The following is a 16,300-nucleotide window of genomic DNA, read 5'->3' on the forward strand; positions in this document are numbered from 1 at the left end:
ACAACAGCTCCACTGGCTGCCAATTTGTTTCTGGTCACAATTCAAAGTGCTGGTTTTGACCTACAAAACCCTATACGGCTCAGGTCCAGGCTATTTGACAGATCATATCTCCCTACATGAACCTGTCTGGGATTTGAGATCTTCAGGTGAGGCCCTTCTTGTGTTCCCCACACCTTCGTAAGCACATATGACGCGGACACGAGATAGGGCCTTTTCGGTGGCTGCCCCTGGGCTGTGGAACTCCCTTCCGAGTGAGGTGCAATCAGCTCCCTCCTTGCCGTCTTTCCGGCGACAAGTAAAGATTGTTTTATTTCAACGGGCATTTGGGATAGAGAACGACCAGGATTAAGTGTCATAGGTTTGGTGATTACATTATATGATTTTATTATTTTAAATTGTCCGCTGTTTTTAACCTATATTTTATGGTTTTAATTTTTCTCATAGTTTAATTCTATTTTAATAGTATACTTCTGTATGTTTTAATTGGTGTTGTTTTTAGTTGTCAGCCGCTCTGAGTCCTATTGGAAAAAGGGCGGGGTAGAAATAAAGTTTATTATTATTATTATTACTGTTGTTGTTGTTGTTATATATATGAAACCATACGCTTGTCAACAAAATATTTAAGTTATCTTGTTATTCCTAGTGTGAACAATAAACATTTTCTTGGTTTACTTAAAGCCTGATTCCTTAGCTGGAGTGTACAGACCAGGGGGGAAGGCAGGGTAACCAAGGCTGGAGAAGAAATTGTATCTAATGGTGGCAGCGGGTAAGGAGGAGATACTGTATCAGCAGTCAGTACCACAGAACAACCCAGAGCTGTGAGCTTCATAGGCAAGAGGCTTCAGGGGGGTTGGGAATTACCGATACACACAGACACAAGGTATCATATAGCCAGGAAGAGACTAAGGCACAGTCTAGAGGCTATACTGGATACACAGAGTGTTGGGTAGTGTGGCCTAGCAGAGGGATCTTTTGAGATCTGTGCTAGAGCGGAGAGAGGTAAAAATAAACCCGATGATCCTGACTGCTGGTAGCCACGAGTGAGAGCGTCACAGGTGGTGCCAGGTGAAGGACGTCACAGAGGTAACTAAAGAGAGAAATGGAGACTTCAGGGAGATGTCAGAGTAGCTGTAGAGAAATAATTCTTGTATTACCAGTTTGGTAGCTCTAAAGCATGGGATGTGTTTCAATGTGGCTGCATCCCACATATCTATTAACATCTATAAGAAGTAACCTTTTGGTATGGGTGAAATATATAATTTCTTTAAAAAGAAAAAAACCTCTTGAGGCATTCTCAGCTGATGGACTAATCTGTATTTTTTTAAACATGATAATTCATTTTTTAATTCCCTCAGACTTTGGAAAACTTGTTGACCTCGGTGAAGAAGGGCAAAAAGATTGATGAAGATGAAATTCCTCCACCAGTAACTACAGGAAAGGCCTTGAATTCCCAGCAGGGCTCTCCGCCGGAGGCAGCTCCATCTTCCCAGGCCTCCACCTTGGATGGAAGTGCTATTCTATCTTATGACCTTTCTCCAGAGTCAGCTTCTGCAGCTCCTGAGCAACCACCCTCTCAAGCACCACCTCTGCCTGATCTGTCTCCCAAGCAGCCACCACCAGTACTTCCAAAGCCAAAGATTTCTCCAGCTCCCCGTCTGCCACTTGGATCCCCAGAGGTTCCGCAAGAAAGATTGGCCCCTTTCACACCTTCCCCTTCTTTGGGTTAGTACTGAACACAAACTTGCAACATAAAAAGACCAAGGGAGGGACTTACGTCTGTGTTTTTGGTCACTTTCTGGGCCACAGAGCATACAAGCATCTTCCACTTTGGGTTAAAGCAGGGGTAGCCAATGTGGTGCCTTCCAGGTGTCGTTAGACTTTAAAAACAACCTTGCGTGGACACACAGCCTTTGAATATGCCCGAGTAGTTCCCTGGATCCCAGTGTGTCAGATTGTCTTGACAGAGAGGTGCAACATCACAGCCTACTTCTCTGCCTTACTACTAGTGATCTTAGTTAGCCATTCTGGGAGTCTGTTTGGCTAAAGAGCACACTTAAAATGCTTTAAATAACAAATAAATCTGCTTCTTAGATTCCAGAGGCTCCAGTACCGAGGCGCTCCTGCAAGCCAGACAGCGGGAGTACAAGCTAGCTGCACTAAGTGCTAAACAGGAAGGCAGCATTGAAATGGCTACCAAATATTACCGCATAGCCAAGGTAAGAGCACTTCTACAGCAAGACAGTGCTCCTTTTTGCAAGAGGTGAGAAAATAATCTTCACCAAAGGCACTATCTTTTTCTGGTCTACAAAAGAGAAAAAAAAATCTCCCCCTCCCATTTCCAGTGTATCCCTCTAGAACTGTTACTGCACCCTGCTGAGTGGGTCAGTGACTCAATATATGGGGTAGGAATGAAAGCCCGGTTCTGTATGAGTCTTGCTCCATTGTCTCTAAGCTGGATAACACATGGAAGTTACCTGATACATCAAGTGTCCAGTTGACTCTTGATGGCTTGATTGATATGTGAATTGATTCCATTTGAATACCATTGTGTCTGGCATAATAGGAAAGTAGTGTCTGTGATGCTTGTTCTGTGGTGGCTCATTCACACAGCCATCTGTTGAAAGGGAACTGAGGCCTAGTAGTTATGGCTGCATAGGAACTACATGCCACCCATCCAGCCATACCTTTTGACCTTCCATCCCACTTGGTAGGGGCCATATAATACAGTGTGGCCACTACTACTAATATTTGCGAGTGTGCCACATCACTAAGTCTTTGGGCTTTGTGGTGTCCTGAGAAACATCAAAGCAGCAGAACATGGCATGGCTTCATGTTCTGCCTACTGCCAAGTGAAAGCTGACATAGTATTGTTGACTCAGAGAAAATCAGTGTTCAAATTTTTCCTCTGTGGAGAACTCCACAATGTTGCTTTAGACAAGCCTCTAGTATCTCAGCCCCCATCTGCAGTATTAGAGTAATATTGACCTATCCTATGAGGTGGTTGTAAGGATAACTGAGATACTTGTTAAATGAGAGTTGGCAGAACTGGGAAAATAAAATTGATCTGGGGGCTGATGGAAACATGCTTTTTTGAGAGAGAGGGAGAGAGAGGGAGGGGGGGAGTTCTAACATTTAATATGACTCCAATTCCAGTCTTCTTGGAGAGGAATGGGGTCCTAGGGAATGTGTCACCAACATGCTTGGGCTCTTTTTTTTAATCTGCCAGAGATGGCAGTCGTGAAGAAGAAAGAGAGAACAGATAAGAAGAGCCTGCTCGATCAGACCAATGGCCCATCTAGTTCAGCATCTTACTCTCACAGTGGCCAACCAGGCGCCTGTGGGAAGCCTCAAGCGGGACGAGCACAAAGAGCACTCCCTTCCTGCGGTTTCCAGCACCTGGTATTCAGAAGCATGCTGAAGCTGTCTCCGACCGTGGAGGCAGAGTATAGCCATCATGGCTAGTGGCCATTGTTAGCCTTCCATGTATGTGTCTAACCCTTTTTTAAAGCCATCCAAGTTGGTGGCCATCATTGCCTCTTGTGATGCACTGTGTGAAGAGGTACTTTCTTCTGCCTGTCCTGAATCATCCAATATTCCACTTCATAGGATGCCCACAACACATAGAGCCCTGAGCTTCAGTTGCTGTTACTGTTGTTATTAAGTTGCTTTGTCTATTTTTAATGAACCGCATATGGTTTCATGCAAATGTGCTTACATTGTAATTTATTTTTACTTAAGTTTATATTTTTAAACATGTTGTAAGTTGTAAGACATTTTTGTGTAACAAGCAACTAGCAATTTTAAATAATAACATTCACCTGCAGCCTGGGAATGAGGCTATTCATGGAAAATTTATAAAGCAGTAGGGTGAGGGGTTGTTTTTTGCAGTGGGAAAAGGGCCTTTGGCTCTCCTGTAAAGCTTTCTGCCAGGTTGATTCTCCCCCCCCCCCGCTGGGTTTCTGGGTCTGTATGTTGCTGCAATGTGGAGAACAGTGGCCAGGTGGAAGTATTGGAGGGGAGAAATGGCAGACAAGCAGCTGCTGCAGATAGCCACATCACCAGCTGCTTTGCGCCACCTCTGTGGTGCTTGTGTCAAGGGGCTGATTGACTCTTCCATTATTTGCCTTACTTTTCCATCTGTAGTAGGGTTGTGAAGGTTTGTGTTTAAACCACATTAGTAGTTTTAGATGAAGAGAAGAGCACACTTACTAACTTCTATATTAATGTTTTTCAGAGCTTTGACCCTATTTTAGTATCTGTCAGTAAAGGAGAGGCTGTGCATCTCAGCCGTCTTCCTCCTCCTCCAGGTAAGAATAGTAATGTGGCTGAATGTGCCTGGATGGGTGTCCTATGCATGAGCTTTGCTAGCAAATGAAATGGGGAAAACCAAACTTCCTTGTTGGCACACCAGTCCAATCTTTAATCAGAATGCAAGCAGAAGTGTTCTGATTAATTCCCTACTTAACCTAAAATGTAAGTACAGTTATCTTTTATCTGCTGAACAGATGTTCCCTATCTTCCAAACCTGAAACATATACCATTACCAGCATTCCAGAATAATCCTTGAGTGCTAGTTGCTTCTGATCCAGGTAGCTAACCCTCTCAGGTGCAAAGGGGAAGTGGATGCAGCCAGTAACTGCTTTGCAGTTTTCAGGAAGCGAGATTCTTCCAAAGATCATATTGGGCTGAAATCCTATACACATTACCTAAGAGTGTCTCAGTGAATTCAGTAGGACTTGCTTCTTAGTAGGCATGCCTAGGAAGGCACTGTAAGTGTTTGGTTGATACTCACAAAGTTAACATGAAGCGCTAATATGTGTTGGGAGTACTGTACTCCAGAATGATTATAGTCTCTCTGTATGAAGGGGGCTTGACACTGTTTAAACAAAGGGAGGGGCACCTGGAACCTCATTGTTTCTTACTTTGGTGCAAATTTGTGTCCCACGTCATTGCAAGGTCTTGGCTGGGAAAATGTACTTGTTGCTCTTGATTCTAACTTATGGCTATCAGGAACATTGTGCTTGTTCTAAATGTTTGATCTGCTGCTTAATCGTTTTACCTTTTTGCTGGCTGGGGTGAGCAGACATATAGGGAAATCTTTGTATGGCAGCTGCTCATAGGTGAGACTTGTCATTTCTTGTGATGGAGGAAAGAGGTGAAATCCCTGGGATTCTTTCCCAGCTCAGACAGCTATTTATTTATTTAGAAGAGAGTTATATCCTGGGTGGAGGCAGCTTATAATAGATTGCTATAATACCCATACAAACTCCAAGCCTGGCTGACGGCAGGGGCCAGGGTGTGCTTTTCTTATGCTCAGCAGCCCCCAGGGCAGACTGCATTGGAGCAGAGGTATTGTGAAAACTTGGTCTGAATCACTCAGCACTCCATAGGTGTGGGGGTGGTGGTGGATGTAAAAGGCAATGTAGGAGTGTGGTATTGTAGAAGATTCTCTACTGAAAGACAGATGGATTGGGGAGCTGCCAGGGTTTTGTGAATTCACTTATTGTCATGCATATACTAGTTGTTTTTCTTCCAAAGATCAGCTGCCGAAGGAGATACTCTCCCCAAGTGTGCAACAGTCACCTGTAGCAACAGCAACGCCTCTTGCACAGTCTGTGTCCCCACCGGCACCAAGAGTCTCAAGTGCAGGAGGTAGGAAGGCTTGTTTGCTTCTAGTGTGTCTTGTGGATATCCCTCCATTGTGCAGAGCCTGCACTTCAACTTGATTTTGTTCTGAAGTGTAGCATAGGTATTGCTGCATCTTTTTTTTTCTCTTGGGCTTTGCTTGCTAGCTTTCCTGTAGAAGGGAGAAAAACCTTGCCTCAGGATACATCCTGGGCCCTGTAAGTAGGCCTCTTGTGTCACTGGCCTAGTTCTTGCAGAGGTAACAAATCTGATTCCCCAGAGCTGTGCAGGTGAACTCCAGACAACAATGAGCCTAGGCAGTGTGGGTCCTTTCTCTATGGTGATCTGTAGCCCTCCTGCATAGCTCTGGGAAACACTGTTCATGGTGAGTGAAAAAGTGTTCCAATCTGGGTTGTATTTTCTTTATTTAATTTTTAAAATATATACCTTCCCCCCCCCTCCAAACACGTAAATTCAAAGTGGCTTAAAGCATAAACACATGGTACAATGCATTGGTATTATAACCCCCCAAGATTTCACAGATCATCAATCCTGGAGGAACAGCAATACAATAACAAAGCCACTTCAGAGTATAGCAGTAGTGGGGATGATGGAGAACACTGAGCCACCCATGTCTGTAGGGATCCTAGGACACTCCTTTGTCAGGTAGAAAAGGGTGTGTGTGTGTGTGTGTGTTTTAATCCAAGTTTTCAAAGATGAAACTGGTCTTTTCTGCAGGGACTTTGCATGATGAAGTTTTCAGTTTGCATCTGAACAATTTCTGATGCCCTGGACTGTGATCTAATTTACCATGTTTATTCTACTTGTATTTAGTAAATAAAGCCAAGAACTTTGAAACTGCCAACTTTGCCTAATATTTATTTGAAACTGGCTTCCATTCATTGTTACTAATGAACTTTTGATATGGAGAACTTCCTGCAGAAAAATAAAAACACTGCAAAACTTTCCATCCCATATCGCTAACCCCAACTTTATAAGAGTAATTTTCTTCAAGGCCACCTTTTTTACAAGGATATCATGTGAGGAAACTGTTTATTCTTAAGAATGCTCTTGACAGTCTGAAGAAAATGATTTGTAAGTGCTCTTACAAGTCCAGTAGAGGGTCCAACAGACTGTATGCAAAATGCTAGACTAGACAGAACTCAGGTTCACAGTTTGGGTGTACTCCTGGACTCAGCTTTGAATTTGGAGGCCCAGATTGCTGCTGTATCCAGGAGCGCATTTGCCCAATTAAAACTGGTGTGCCAGCTGCGCCCGTTCCTGGAGCTGCCTGATCTGACTAGGGTGATGCATGCCTTGGTTACATCCTGCTTAAACTACTGTAACGCGCTCTATGTGGGGCTGCCTTTGAAGACTGTTCGGAAACTTAAATTGGTACAAAGAGCTGCAGCCAGAGTGCTAACCAGGGCTGGTTACAGGGACCATACAACTTCCCTGTTACAACAGCTCCACTGGCTGCCAATTTGTTTCCGGTCACAATTCAAAGTGCTGGTTTTGACCTACAAAACCCTATACGGCTCAGGTCCAGGCTATTTGACAGATCGTATCTCCCTACATGAACCTGTCTGGGATTTGAGATCTTCAGGTGAGGCCCTTCTTGTGTTCCCCACACCTTTGTAAGCACATATGACGCGGACACGAGATAGGGCCTTTTCGGTGGCCGCCCCAAGCTGTGGAACTCCCTTCCGAGTGAGGTGCGATCAGCTCCCTCCTTGCCGTCTTTCCGGCGACAAGTAAAGATTGTTTTATTTCAACGGGTATTTGGGATAGAGAACGACCAGGATTAAGTGTCATAGGTTTGGTGACTTATATGATTTTATTATTTTAAATTGTCCGCTGTTTTTAACCTATATTTTATGGTTTTAATTTTTCTCATAGTTTAATTCTATTTTAATAGTATACTTCTGTATGTTTTAATTGGTGTTGTTTTTAGTTGTCAGCCGCTGTGAGTCCTATTGGAAAAAGGGCGGGGTAGAAATAAAGTTTATTATTATTATTAGTAGTAGTAGTAGTAGTAGTAGTAGTAGTAGTAGTAGTAGTAGTAGTAGTAATAATAGTAATAATAGTAATAATAGTAATAATACTTTAATAACCATAGTTATTAAAGCCTTGCCTTTCTAAGGTGATGGATGTGCTTCTGGATGAAGTATGAAGAAAAATAAAATAACATTTTTTCTTCAATGCCAGCATCATCATCAAAACCATTGTTGTACAGTGAAATTACAAGCCCTGGGTCAGGCCACTGTGAAGGACCTCTTTAACCAGTACATTCTAAGGGGAAAATTAGTAGACTGCATCAGTGTTATGACAATCAGAATAGTGTTCTATTATGAAAAGCCAGGGTCTTGTTATCCCATTTGATATATCTGGTCTTGGTAAAAAAAAATCTGGTAAAAGAAACACCTCTGTCTCAGTCCAAAAAAAAAAATCAAGCAGGTGCAGGGCCTAAGTACAGATATTATTGACAGTTCTGCAGCATTTCTGCCAACCGCCCTCCAAAAAAGTGATCTGGAGAAGACAAAATGGGGCTGGAGAGGAGAATGGCATGTTAGCATTTTTTGTTTCTTCAAATGTATATAGGAAATAAGAGGGGGAGGAACAATTCTTCATCACACCCATTTAGAACAGAACAAGAAGAATTAATTCTCCTTTAACCCCAAGATCAGTTTAGCTAGTGAGGCATTACTTCACAGCAACACTTGTCCATGTACCTGCCTGTGATCCTGAAGGTAGACAGTATCCTATCTGGGCACTGGGCTTGTTTTTAGGTAAACCACCAGCCCCCTTCCTCATTCCGTTTTCTTGGAGGACTTTTTCAATGCAAGGATGGGCTTACCTAAAATTGCATTCTTTGTTTTCAGATACACCCCCGCCCCCTCAAGATACGATGGAGGCACTGCAGCAGCGGATGGACAGGTACAAGACAGCAGCAGCCCAGGCAAAGAGCCAAGGAGATGACAGGAAAGCCAGAATGCACGAGCGGATTGTGAAAGTGAGATACCTGCTTTCCTATTAAAATGTTATGCACCACAGATCTTTGGCATAATATGGGATGAGTGGACAGAGTATAAGAAACTGCTCCTCTCCTGGGCATAACTGGGTTCAAGGTTGCTGGAATATTCTAACTTGCATTTTCCTCTTGCTACCTAACAAAGGGATATGGAATCTTGTATGATTCAGACTTCTTGCAGAAAGTAGTTGCTATATGTGGAAACCAAATTAAAATGTGAGTTTCAGTTATTGTCAGAGCTTGGAAAAGTTACTTTTTTGAACTACAACTCCCATCAGCCCAATCCAGTGGCCAATGTGGCTGGGGCTGATGGGAGTTGTAGTTCAAAATAGTAACTTTTCCAAGCTCTGGATTGTCCACTTGATATTTAGTATTTGAGATAAATATTGAATGTTCTCATCAAGCATACCACTTGTGCAACCCATTAGAGAAATGATTGGCCCTGAGAAACCCTCATGGATCATGACCACAGCCCCTGTAATTTTCTTCCACCCATTCTGTTTTTGGCTCTGTATGGAGGAAGCCAGACTCTTTAATGAAGACTTTCTTCTGTGTTTATCGTTTTGTTATAATTTGTATACATATTGTTGTGCATCACTCTGATATTTTATGAGATGGCAGTATGGAAATGCTTTCATAAATAAATGCCAACCAGGCTAGAACCAAAGCTGTGCTTAGTTTTTGCCTCACAGCTAATTCATTTCTTGTAAGTACTCCTTGTGCTTATATCTAATTTAGAAAGGAGCAGGATACTTGATTGATTGATACACAAATTCCAAGGTCTCTGTTAATATTATCAATAGATTAAAAACTTAAAACAGGGCACAACATGGTTGGTTGGGGATTTCCTTCCAAATGAGCAACTCTTTTTGTAAAATTTGAAGCACTTGAACATAAAGGTGTTAAAGCCCAAGTGGCAGTGAAAAAACAGTCTAGAATGAGCAATACTTAAAAAAAAAAAAGTCAAATGCAAAACAAGAGGTACTGAAAGCTGAACTGATTCTGCTTACCACAAGAAGCTGCTACCCTTCAGCGCCTGGCCATTTAATGAGGATACAGGCATGGTGCATACTGAGAATAACTGCTTTGATTAATAATGTTCCTGATAATAAAGATTTCAGCTTCTGTTTTTGTTTCCCCCCAGCAATATCAAGAGGCCATCAGAGCTCACAAGGCAGGAAAACCTGTTGAGTTTGCTGACCTACCTGTTCCCCCAGGTATTTAATTTGCAAGGTCATTTTGGTAGTTGGGAAGGCAAACACTGCCTTCTTCAGGCAATACTATGTGATATTACCTCAGAATAACTCCCATCTAAATAGATGGTGGTTGTGAATTTTTTTGTGAGTACCTAATAGCTTAAACTTCTGTCACACATGGAGAGCTTGTTTCCATTCATAACCACAAAGGTTGTGCCTTCCTAGTTGCAGGAAGGAAACAAGGAGCGGTGGGCTCTAAACCCCCCCCCACTGTGGCAACTTGAAATCTTGTTCAGTATCCCTCCTGGCTTTAAAGATTTCAGTAGGCATTGCACACAGTTTCAAGCCATATTTTTGCAGCCATATAGGCTAGAAATGTGCTTAGTTTTTTAAAAACTGTGGCAGCTGACTTCTTTAGCCAATACCAAATTCTATGCTTTATGCATACATTCTCAGACACATGAATACATACAGCCCTTTCTTCAGGGTGCCATGGTTAGACAGTGGATATGTTGGTAAGTAACTAGATAAGTAGCCAAGCCAGTTGCCCTTCTAGAGCAGGTGTAAGAAACCGTTGACCCTCCAGATGTTGCTGAACTACAACTCCAGCAATCCCCATCAGCCCCACTAATCATGGCCAATGGCCAAGGATGATGGGAGCTGTAGTTCAGCAACATCTGGAGGGTCAAAGGTTCCCCACGCTTGCTCTAGAGTGTTGGCATTAGACAGCAGCCTTCTTCTTTTTTTAAATCTATCACTGTGTCATCTTTGGCAGGTTTTCCTGCAATCCAAGGGATGGAATCTTCACCAGGAGATCAGAGCTTTGCGGGGATCCTCAAAACAGCCATGAAACTAGCCAGTGAGGAGGAGGAAGATGCTGAGGAGGCAAAAAAGGTCAGGTTGTGTGCTAGTCAAGGTCCTGAATGGATCTGTGGGAAAGCCTGAATGCATTGGTCATGGGTGAGAACACTGAAACACCTAAGAGCGGTTAGTGGAAGATAATGTACATTGGAAGTAGCGAGAAGCTACTGTTTCTTCAGACACATTGGATATTTTGCGGGCTCTTTCTCTGGGAGGGATTTTGTGTGCCTATACTAGTTAGTTTTCATTTAAAAATGCATATGCTGCTTACCCAGCTTTATCAGCTTCTCAAAAAAGGCTTACAGCAACTTACCATAAAAACCAAATTGTTACAAATTTTGGCTTGACTTAATAGTCACCCAAATTTGTGATCAACATTGAGAGCGTTCGTGTCCTCTGCTGCTCAAACTGGGCTTTTACAGGAGATGTCAGCAGTGTCTTGCTGCTTTGGCCTCCTCCTTCAAAAATCAAATGGAAAAGGGACCTTCCTGCTGGATGCGTGAGAATGACAGAGGCACTTGCCCAACTGTGGAAGGGCACTTGCTGCAGACGATGGTGAAAATTACTTCAAAAAACTGTAGATTCTAAAACCAGTCCGTCAGACAGAGAAAAGTTCATCCACTCCTCAACCAGACCCAAAGAATGTCCTGAATAGGAAGGCCTTGCAAAATTGTTGTGTAAAAAAGAGTTAGGCCACGTGGGCATCTCTAGGGAGGGAGTTCTAAAGGAAGGGATCCCTAACAGAACAGACCCCCGGATCTTACTGCCATTGTCCTGTTCCTCCATCAGTGAAGGCACACAGAGCATGGTCTCATCTGCAGAGCCTAGGCATATCTCCAACTGCTTTGGTATCCCATCTGATCCACTATGAGGTTCATGCTTTATTGCATATTTTCATATATGTATTTCCTCACTGTTTTCAGTCTGACGTCTGCCCTGCATCATCCAAACCAGTCAGCTCCCTGCAGCCTAAGCTGCCACCCCAGCCAACCTCACGAGCAGCCCCCGGAGCTCCAAAGACAACTGGGGCGAGTAAAAGTGCCTCAAAGGTCATCACAAAAGGTATTGCTGCTTTCAGTTATTTATTTGTCATTCACTTATAAGAGAAACATGGGTTATAATCTGGAATAGTGGTTTATGCCCTTGGGGGATTTCATACAAAACAGAAAAAGGGCAATGAGGGAAGAGGAAAATAAAAAATTCAGGTCCCAGTGTGAATGTGAAATGGCCAGTGCAAGAGACGATTTTCAGATAATCTTGCTGTCTCCTCTGTGAGGTATTATCTTCCAGGCTGATGGGGAAAGGTTTAAATGGTATAGTGTCCATTTTCACTTTTATTGCAAAGTATCACAAGTACTGAATAGGGTAGTGTGTTATGAATAAAATTATAAAATTATTTTATAGACACATGAACCCTAGAAACAAACATTCTAAGCCTTGTCCGGGATTTTTTGTGTTTACTGTGGTCATCGCTTTATAAGGGTTGCCTGCCTTGGCATGGACAACATTCTCAAGTCAGTCCAGAAAAGAGTTCTTAATATCTAAATTTACAGATGCTTTTGTCACTCTATTCAGGTATAAGGTGTTTTTTAAATGAAGGGTGTGTTTTTTCAAAATCAGGCATGCAAACTCCCTGGGATGGCATTGATCCTTATTAGCTAGACAGCCTGAGACTTTCTCCAACTGAAGCAACCTCCCCTCTGTTTTCTTCACTGAGTCACTCCATTGCCTTTCTTTTGTTCAGAATAGCTCTGAAGCTGGGATCCAACCCAAACAGGAGAAAGGTCCCATGTACAATATACATTTAAAGCAGTCTCATACCACTTTAAGCAGTCACAGTTTCCCCCAAAGAGTCCTAAGAATGGTAGTCTAAGGGTGCTGAGATTTGTTAGGAGACCCTTATTCCCCTCGCAGTGGTGTAACAGTCAGTCCCTCTTCCCAGGGAACTCTGGGAATTGTAGCTCTGTGAGGACGGTACGGGTGTCCTAACAACACTTACCACCCTTAACAAATCACAACTCCCAGGACACTTTGGGGGAAGCTATGACTGGTTAAAGTTGTATGATATTGCTTTAAATGTATAGTGCAGATGGGGCCAAAGACCATTTCAGAATTATTGTGCAACAGTGACTGTTTTTTTATTTCCTTGGTTCTAAGTCTGCTTCGACTCACTATAGACTCTGCATTGATTGCTGTCTCCTGGGCAAACGTGCCCTCGTGTTACCAACATGCTATTTGTAAAAAGTGACCATTTTGCAGGTGCAGGTGCATGACTGACTTAGTGTACTGAAATACAATTTGCGCACCTCACACACTGGGATCTCCTAGCTGTCTGTTTACATGAGGCTCTGAAATAGGCATGATGGGTCTCTTCTCTCCCTGCAGCTCAACAGCAGCTGACCTTCCTGGAAACTCGGAAGAAGCAGCTCATGCAAGCCGCTCTCAGAGCAAAGCAGCAAAATGACATTGAGGGGGCCAAGTTGTTCTTACGCCAAGCCAAGGGCCTGGACCCCATGATTGAGGCATCACAGAATGGGCTCCCAGTCGACATAACCAAGGCAAGCAGTCCTCTAATGTGTATGTGTGTGTGTATGTATTTAACTGGAGATAATCCTGTAACATGAAAGGTGGTTCAGAGCAATCTGCTGACGCTGCAGAGAATCCTATTCAAGACAGCCTTACTGTGAGACAGATCTGGGGAATCCTCAAGTGTGCCAGAATGGGAGACATAAGAACATGCTGGCTGGGAATTGTAGCCTAAAACATTGGGAAGGCTGCCCTACGTAGACTTCAGCCATTTCCATGATAAATCTCAGTGTAGGCATAGCGTATTTATACTTCTTGTTCTCTTCTGGTGCTTGATTGGCACTGTCCCAGACATCGCTGTACGTAAGTCTGGCCATTAAAATCCCACTTGAAACAGGTTTAGATTAATATAAATTAATATAGGGCAAGGATGGAATCAACCCATCCTCGTTGGTTGGAAAATGTATTGAACTGTTATCAAGAGTTGTGTTAGGAAACAGCTCAAAAATCAGGAAGCGTATGAATGTTCAGAATAAGTGTTGTTTTTCAGTCACTATGTCACAGTTCTGGAACTTAAGATCTGAGCCAACTCTAACCAGAGACATCTTTTTTTAAAAAACAAATAAATCTGGGCTCATCTGTGGAGGGCTGGTACAAAAATCTTGCCCTGATTATCATTCAAGTCCCTTGCAGTTCTCAGAATCTCTGTTCTGAACAAAATAGGATTTGACAAATACATACAAAAGAGCCATGATTGCTAAACAGAACCACTGTGTTCCAAGGCAGAGTGCCTTTTGAGTACTATGTCCTGGAGAGATAATAGGGGCGGGTGGGTGGGCTGCCTTTATGCCCTGCTTGTGATCTTCCCAGAGGCATTGGGCCAGGCAGAAACTGGAATAGGTAGATCCTTGGTCTGAACCAGCAGGCTAGCTATTTTGCTACGTTTTATGTTATGTTATGGCTGGCTGTTTGCTCTGTGTCCAATGAAAGCCACCTCTAAAGCCTCTTCTTGAACCCGATGGTGTGGGACAAGGTATCTTTTCTGTCTCCCCATTTGACTTAGTGCTGTTGCTGAATCAGGGCCACCCCTGGCTATACTCTTAAGCTTGACCTGGGGCATTTCAAATATGCAAATAGAGATTTCAGGCCAGTTTACAGGCCCATCCAGTTTGGATTGGGAGCTCCCCCTGTGAGGAAGCCCAGGTGCACTTTAGGGCAGAGTTGTTGCATATGGTTTCTAGTAGCCAGAAAGGAGATTGCCGAACATTGGAAAACTTTGAATGTTTGCATAGTTCACAGGGAGTTTACTAGAATTGGCAAATAGTCCTGGCAGGAAAAGTTAACACACCAAAGTGGACTATTAAGAGGGCTCATTAAGCAAGATAACTTTCTAGGAACATGGTTTCCATTATTTGCTTATTTTGAATTTTTAAAAGTCTCGCATCTCCTTGCCTATTACACATGCTTCCTTCTGGAGCGATGTACTTACCTGATATACTATATCATTAAATCAGTATATCACAGTCAGGTGACAAACTCAAAGTCTCAGACATGATTGCAAAGGGACACAGACTAAATTCAATTGTTTACTGTTTGCCATTCACTTTGTACATGAATCTATACAAACATTAATAAAAACGAAGAGGAAGAAAGGGCCACAGCCCTATACCCACTCACCTGGAGGTAAGTCTCATTGACCTCAATGAGGCTTACTTCTGAGTAGACACATATATATAGGATGCCATGGCCTTATTTTCAAAGGGCAGCACAACAGTGGTTGGTGTCTTCTGTCCTCCTCCTCCTGTGTGGATGATGATGATGATATTTCCATTTATAGACCTCTTACTATCTAAAAGATCTCAAAGCAGATTACAATAGAATACACAAGGTACAATAAAAAGCATATCAAACTAATTTAGAAAGCAAAATTTTGTGGATTTTGTGTTTTGCGCATGAAGTCCTTTTTGGAGTGGTTCATTCTGGTACTAGTGTTCCCCCTTTCAGGTGCCTCAAGCCCCCGTGAACAAGGAGGACTTCACACTTGTGCAGCGTCGTGGAACCAACATCTCCCCAGAAATGGCCGCCCAGTACACTGAGCTTGTGAAACTGATGAGGCAGCAGCATGAGGTAGTGAAGCACAGTCAAGCTTTGGGGATGTTGCTGCCTCTCCTGCTCAGGAGATTTGTAGGAATCTGGGAGAGCGTGCTTCTCTTTTTAAACTAATAAAGTTTTCGCCCTCCTCTTCCTGGGAGACCTACCAGATGTGACGCAAAGAATATCAGGATTGCAGTTGATTGTTCTTCATTGAAATTTTCACAGGTGTCATTTCTACCTGCCCGATCCTAGGAAGAAAAAATGAGGGAGGTCTGTGGCCTTTGTGTCATGCTGGTGGGTTTCTTGGAAACATTTGGTTGACCACTGTTGGAAGCTAGATGCTGGATTAGATGGATCCATTTGGTCCAATCCAGTAGAGGAGGGCCAAACCTGACATGATGGCAGCAGCCACATTTCTTGCTTGTGTGTTGTTTGCATATAAATTGCGTCCTATTTGCATATACATTTACATCAAAAGGAGCGGTGGGTATGAGGAACAGAAATTTCCCAGATTCCAATGACTTGGGCACTTTTCTCCAACCCAGCTCATTCCAGGTATAAGCTGGGCTGGGGTAAAAAGAAGTGAAGGCCTCAGACTGGGAGTAGGACTCCTGCTTCCTTCACCTTATATATCACTGGAGCAGACACATGAACGAATAAGCAAGGCTATGGCTTTCTCTTGGAGTTCGGCCTGTTTATGTCTGTATGCCTTCAGACTCGGAGAATGTTAGGGATATCATGATCAAGGGAATGGTTTCTTTTGAGGAGTAAAGCACTAGATGTTTGGGTATTTTCAACAGGCAAAAGGAGACAGAGCAAAAACAAGAGATTGGTGTAAAAGGGCAGATTGAGAAGATAAATAAAACAGGCATTAATCTGACAGTAAGAGTGAGTGATTGTTCAGGAAAAATGGCCTAGAGTGATGCCTTGACTTCCACTTACAGTTTCTAAAGCATGCTCTGCACTC

General features: G+C 43.0%; 1 protein-coding gene across 6 annotated transcripts in view; it reads left to right on the forward strand.

Moving 5' to 3' along the window:
- Window positions 1-16,300, forward strand: part of CC2D1A (coiled-coil and C2 domain containing 1A) — an 80,723-nt gene that overhangs the window by 31,105 nt on the left and 33,318 nt on the right. For all 6 annotated transcript variants that reach the window (XM_061613821.1, XM_061613820.1, XM_061613823.1 and 3 more), the window contains exons 7-16: window positions 1,356-1,722; window positions 2,092-2,216; window positions 4,235-4,307; window positions 5,539-5,652; window positions 8,508-8,638; window positions 9,801-9,873; window positions 10,628-10,746; window positions 11,637-11,775; window positions 13,099-13,271; window positions 15,244-15,366. In XM_061613821.1, the coding sequence (XP_061469805.1) occupies window positions 1,356-1,722; window positions 2,092-2,216; window positions 4,235-4,307; window positions 5,539-5,652; window positions 8,508-8,638; window positions 9,801-9,873; window positions 10,628-10,746; window positions 11,637-11,775; window positions 13,099-13,271; window positions 15,244-15,366 (1,437 nt within the window). The remainder of the gene's footprint in view (window positions 1-1,355; window positions 1,723-2,091; window positions 2,217-4,234; window positions 4,308-5,538; window positions 5,653-8,507; window positions 8,639-9,800; window positions 9,874-10,627; window positions 10,747-11,636; window positions 11,776-13,098; window positions 13,272-15,243; window positions 15,367-16,300) is intronic.

This window comes from Rhineura floridana, chromosome 3, assembly GCF_030035675.1.
Source record: "Rhineura floridana isolate rRhiFlo1 chromosome 3, rRhiFlo1.hap2, whole genome shotgun sequence".
NCBI classification, from domain to species: domain Eukaryota; kingdom Metazoa; phylum Chordata; class Lepidosauria; order Squamata; family Rhineuridae; genus Rhineura; species Rhineura floridana.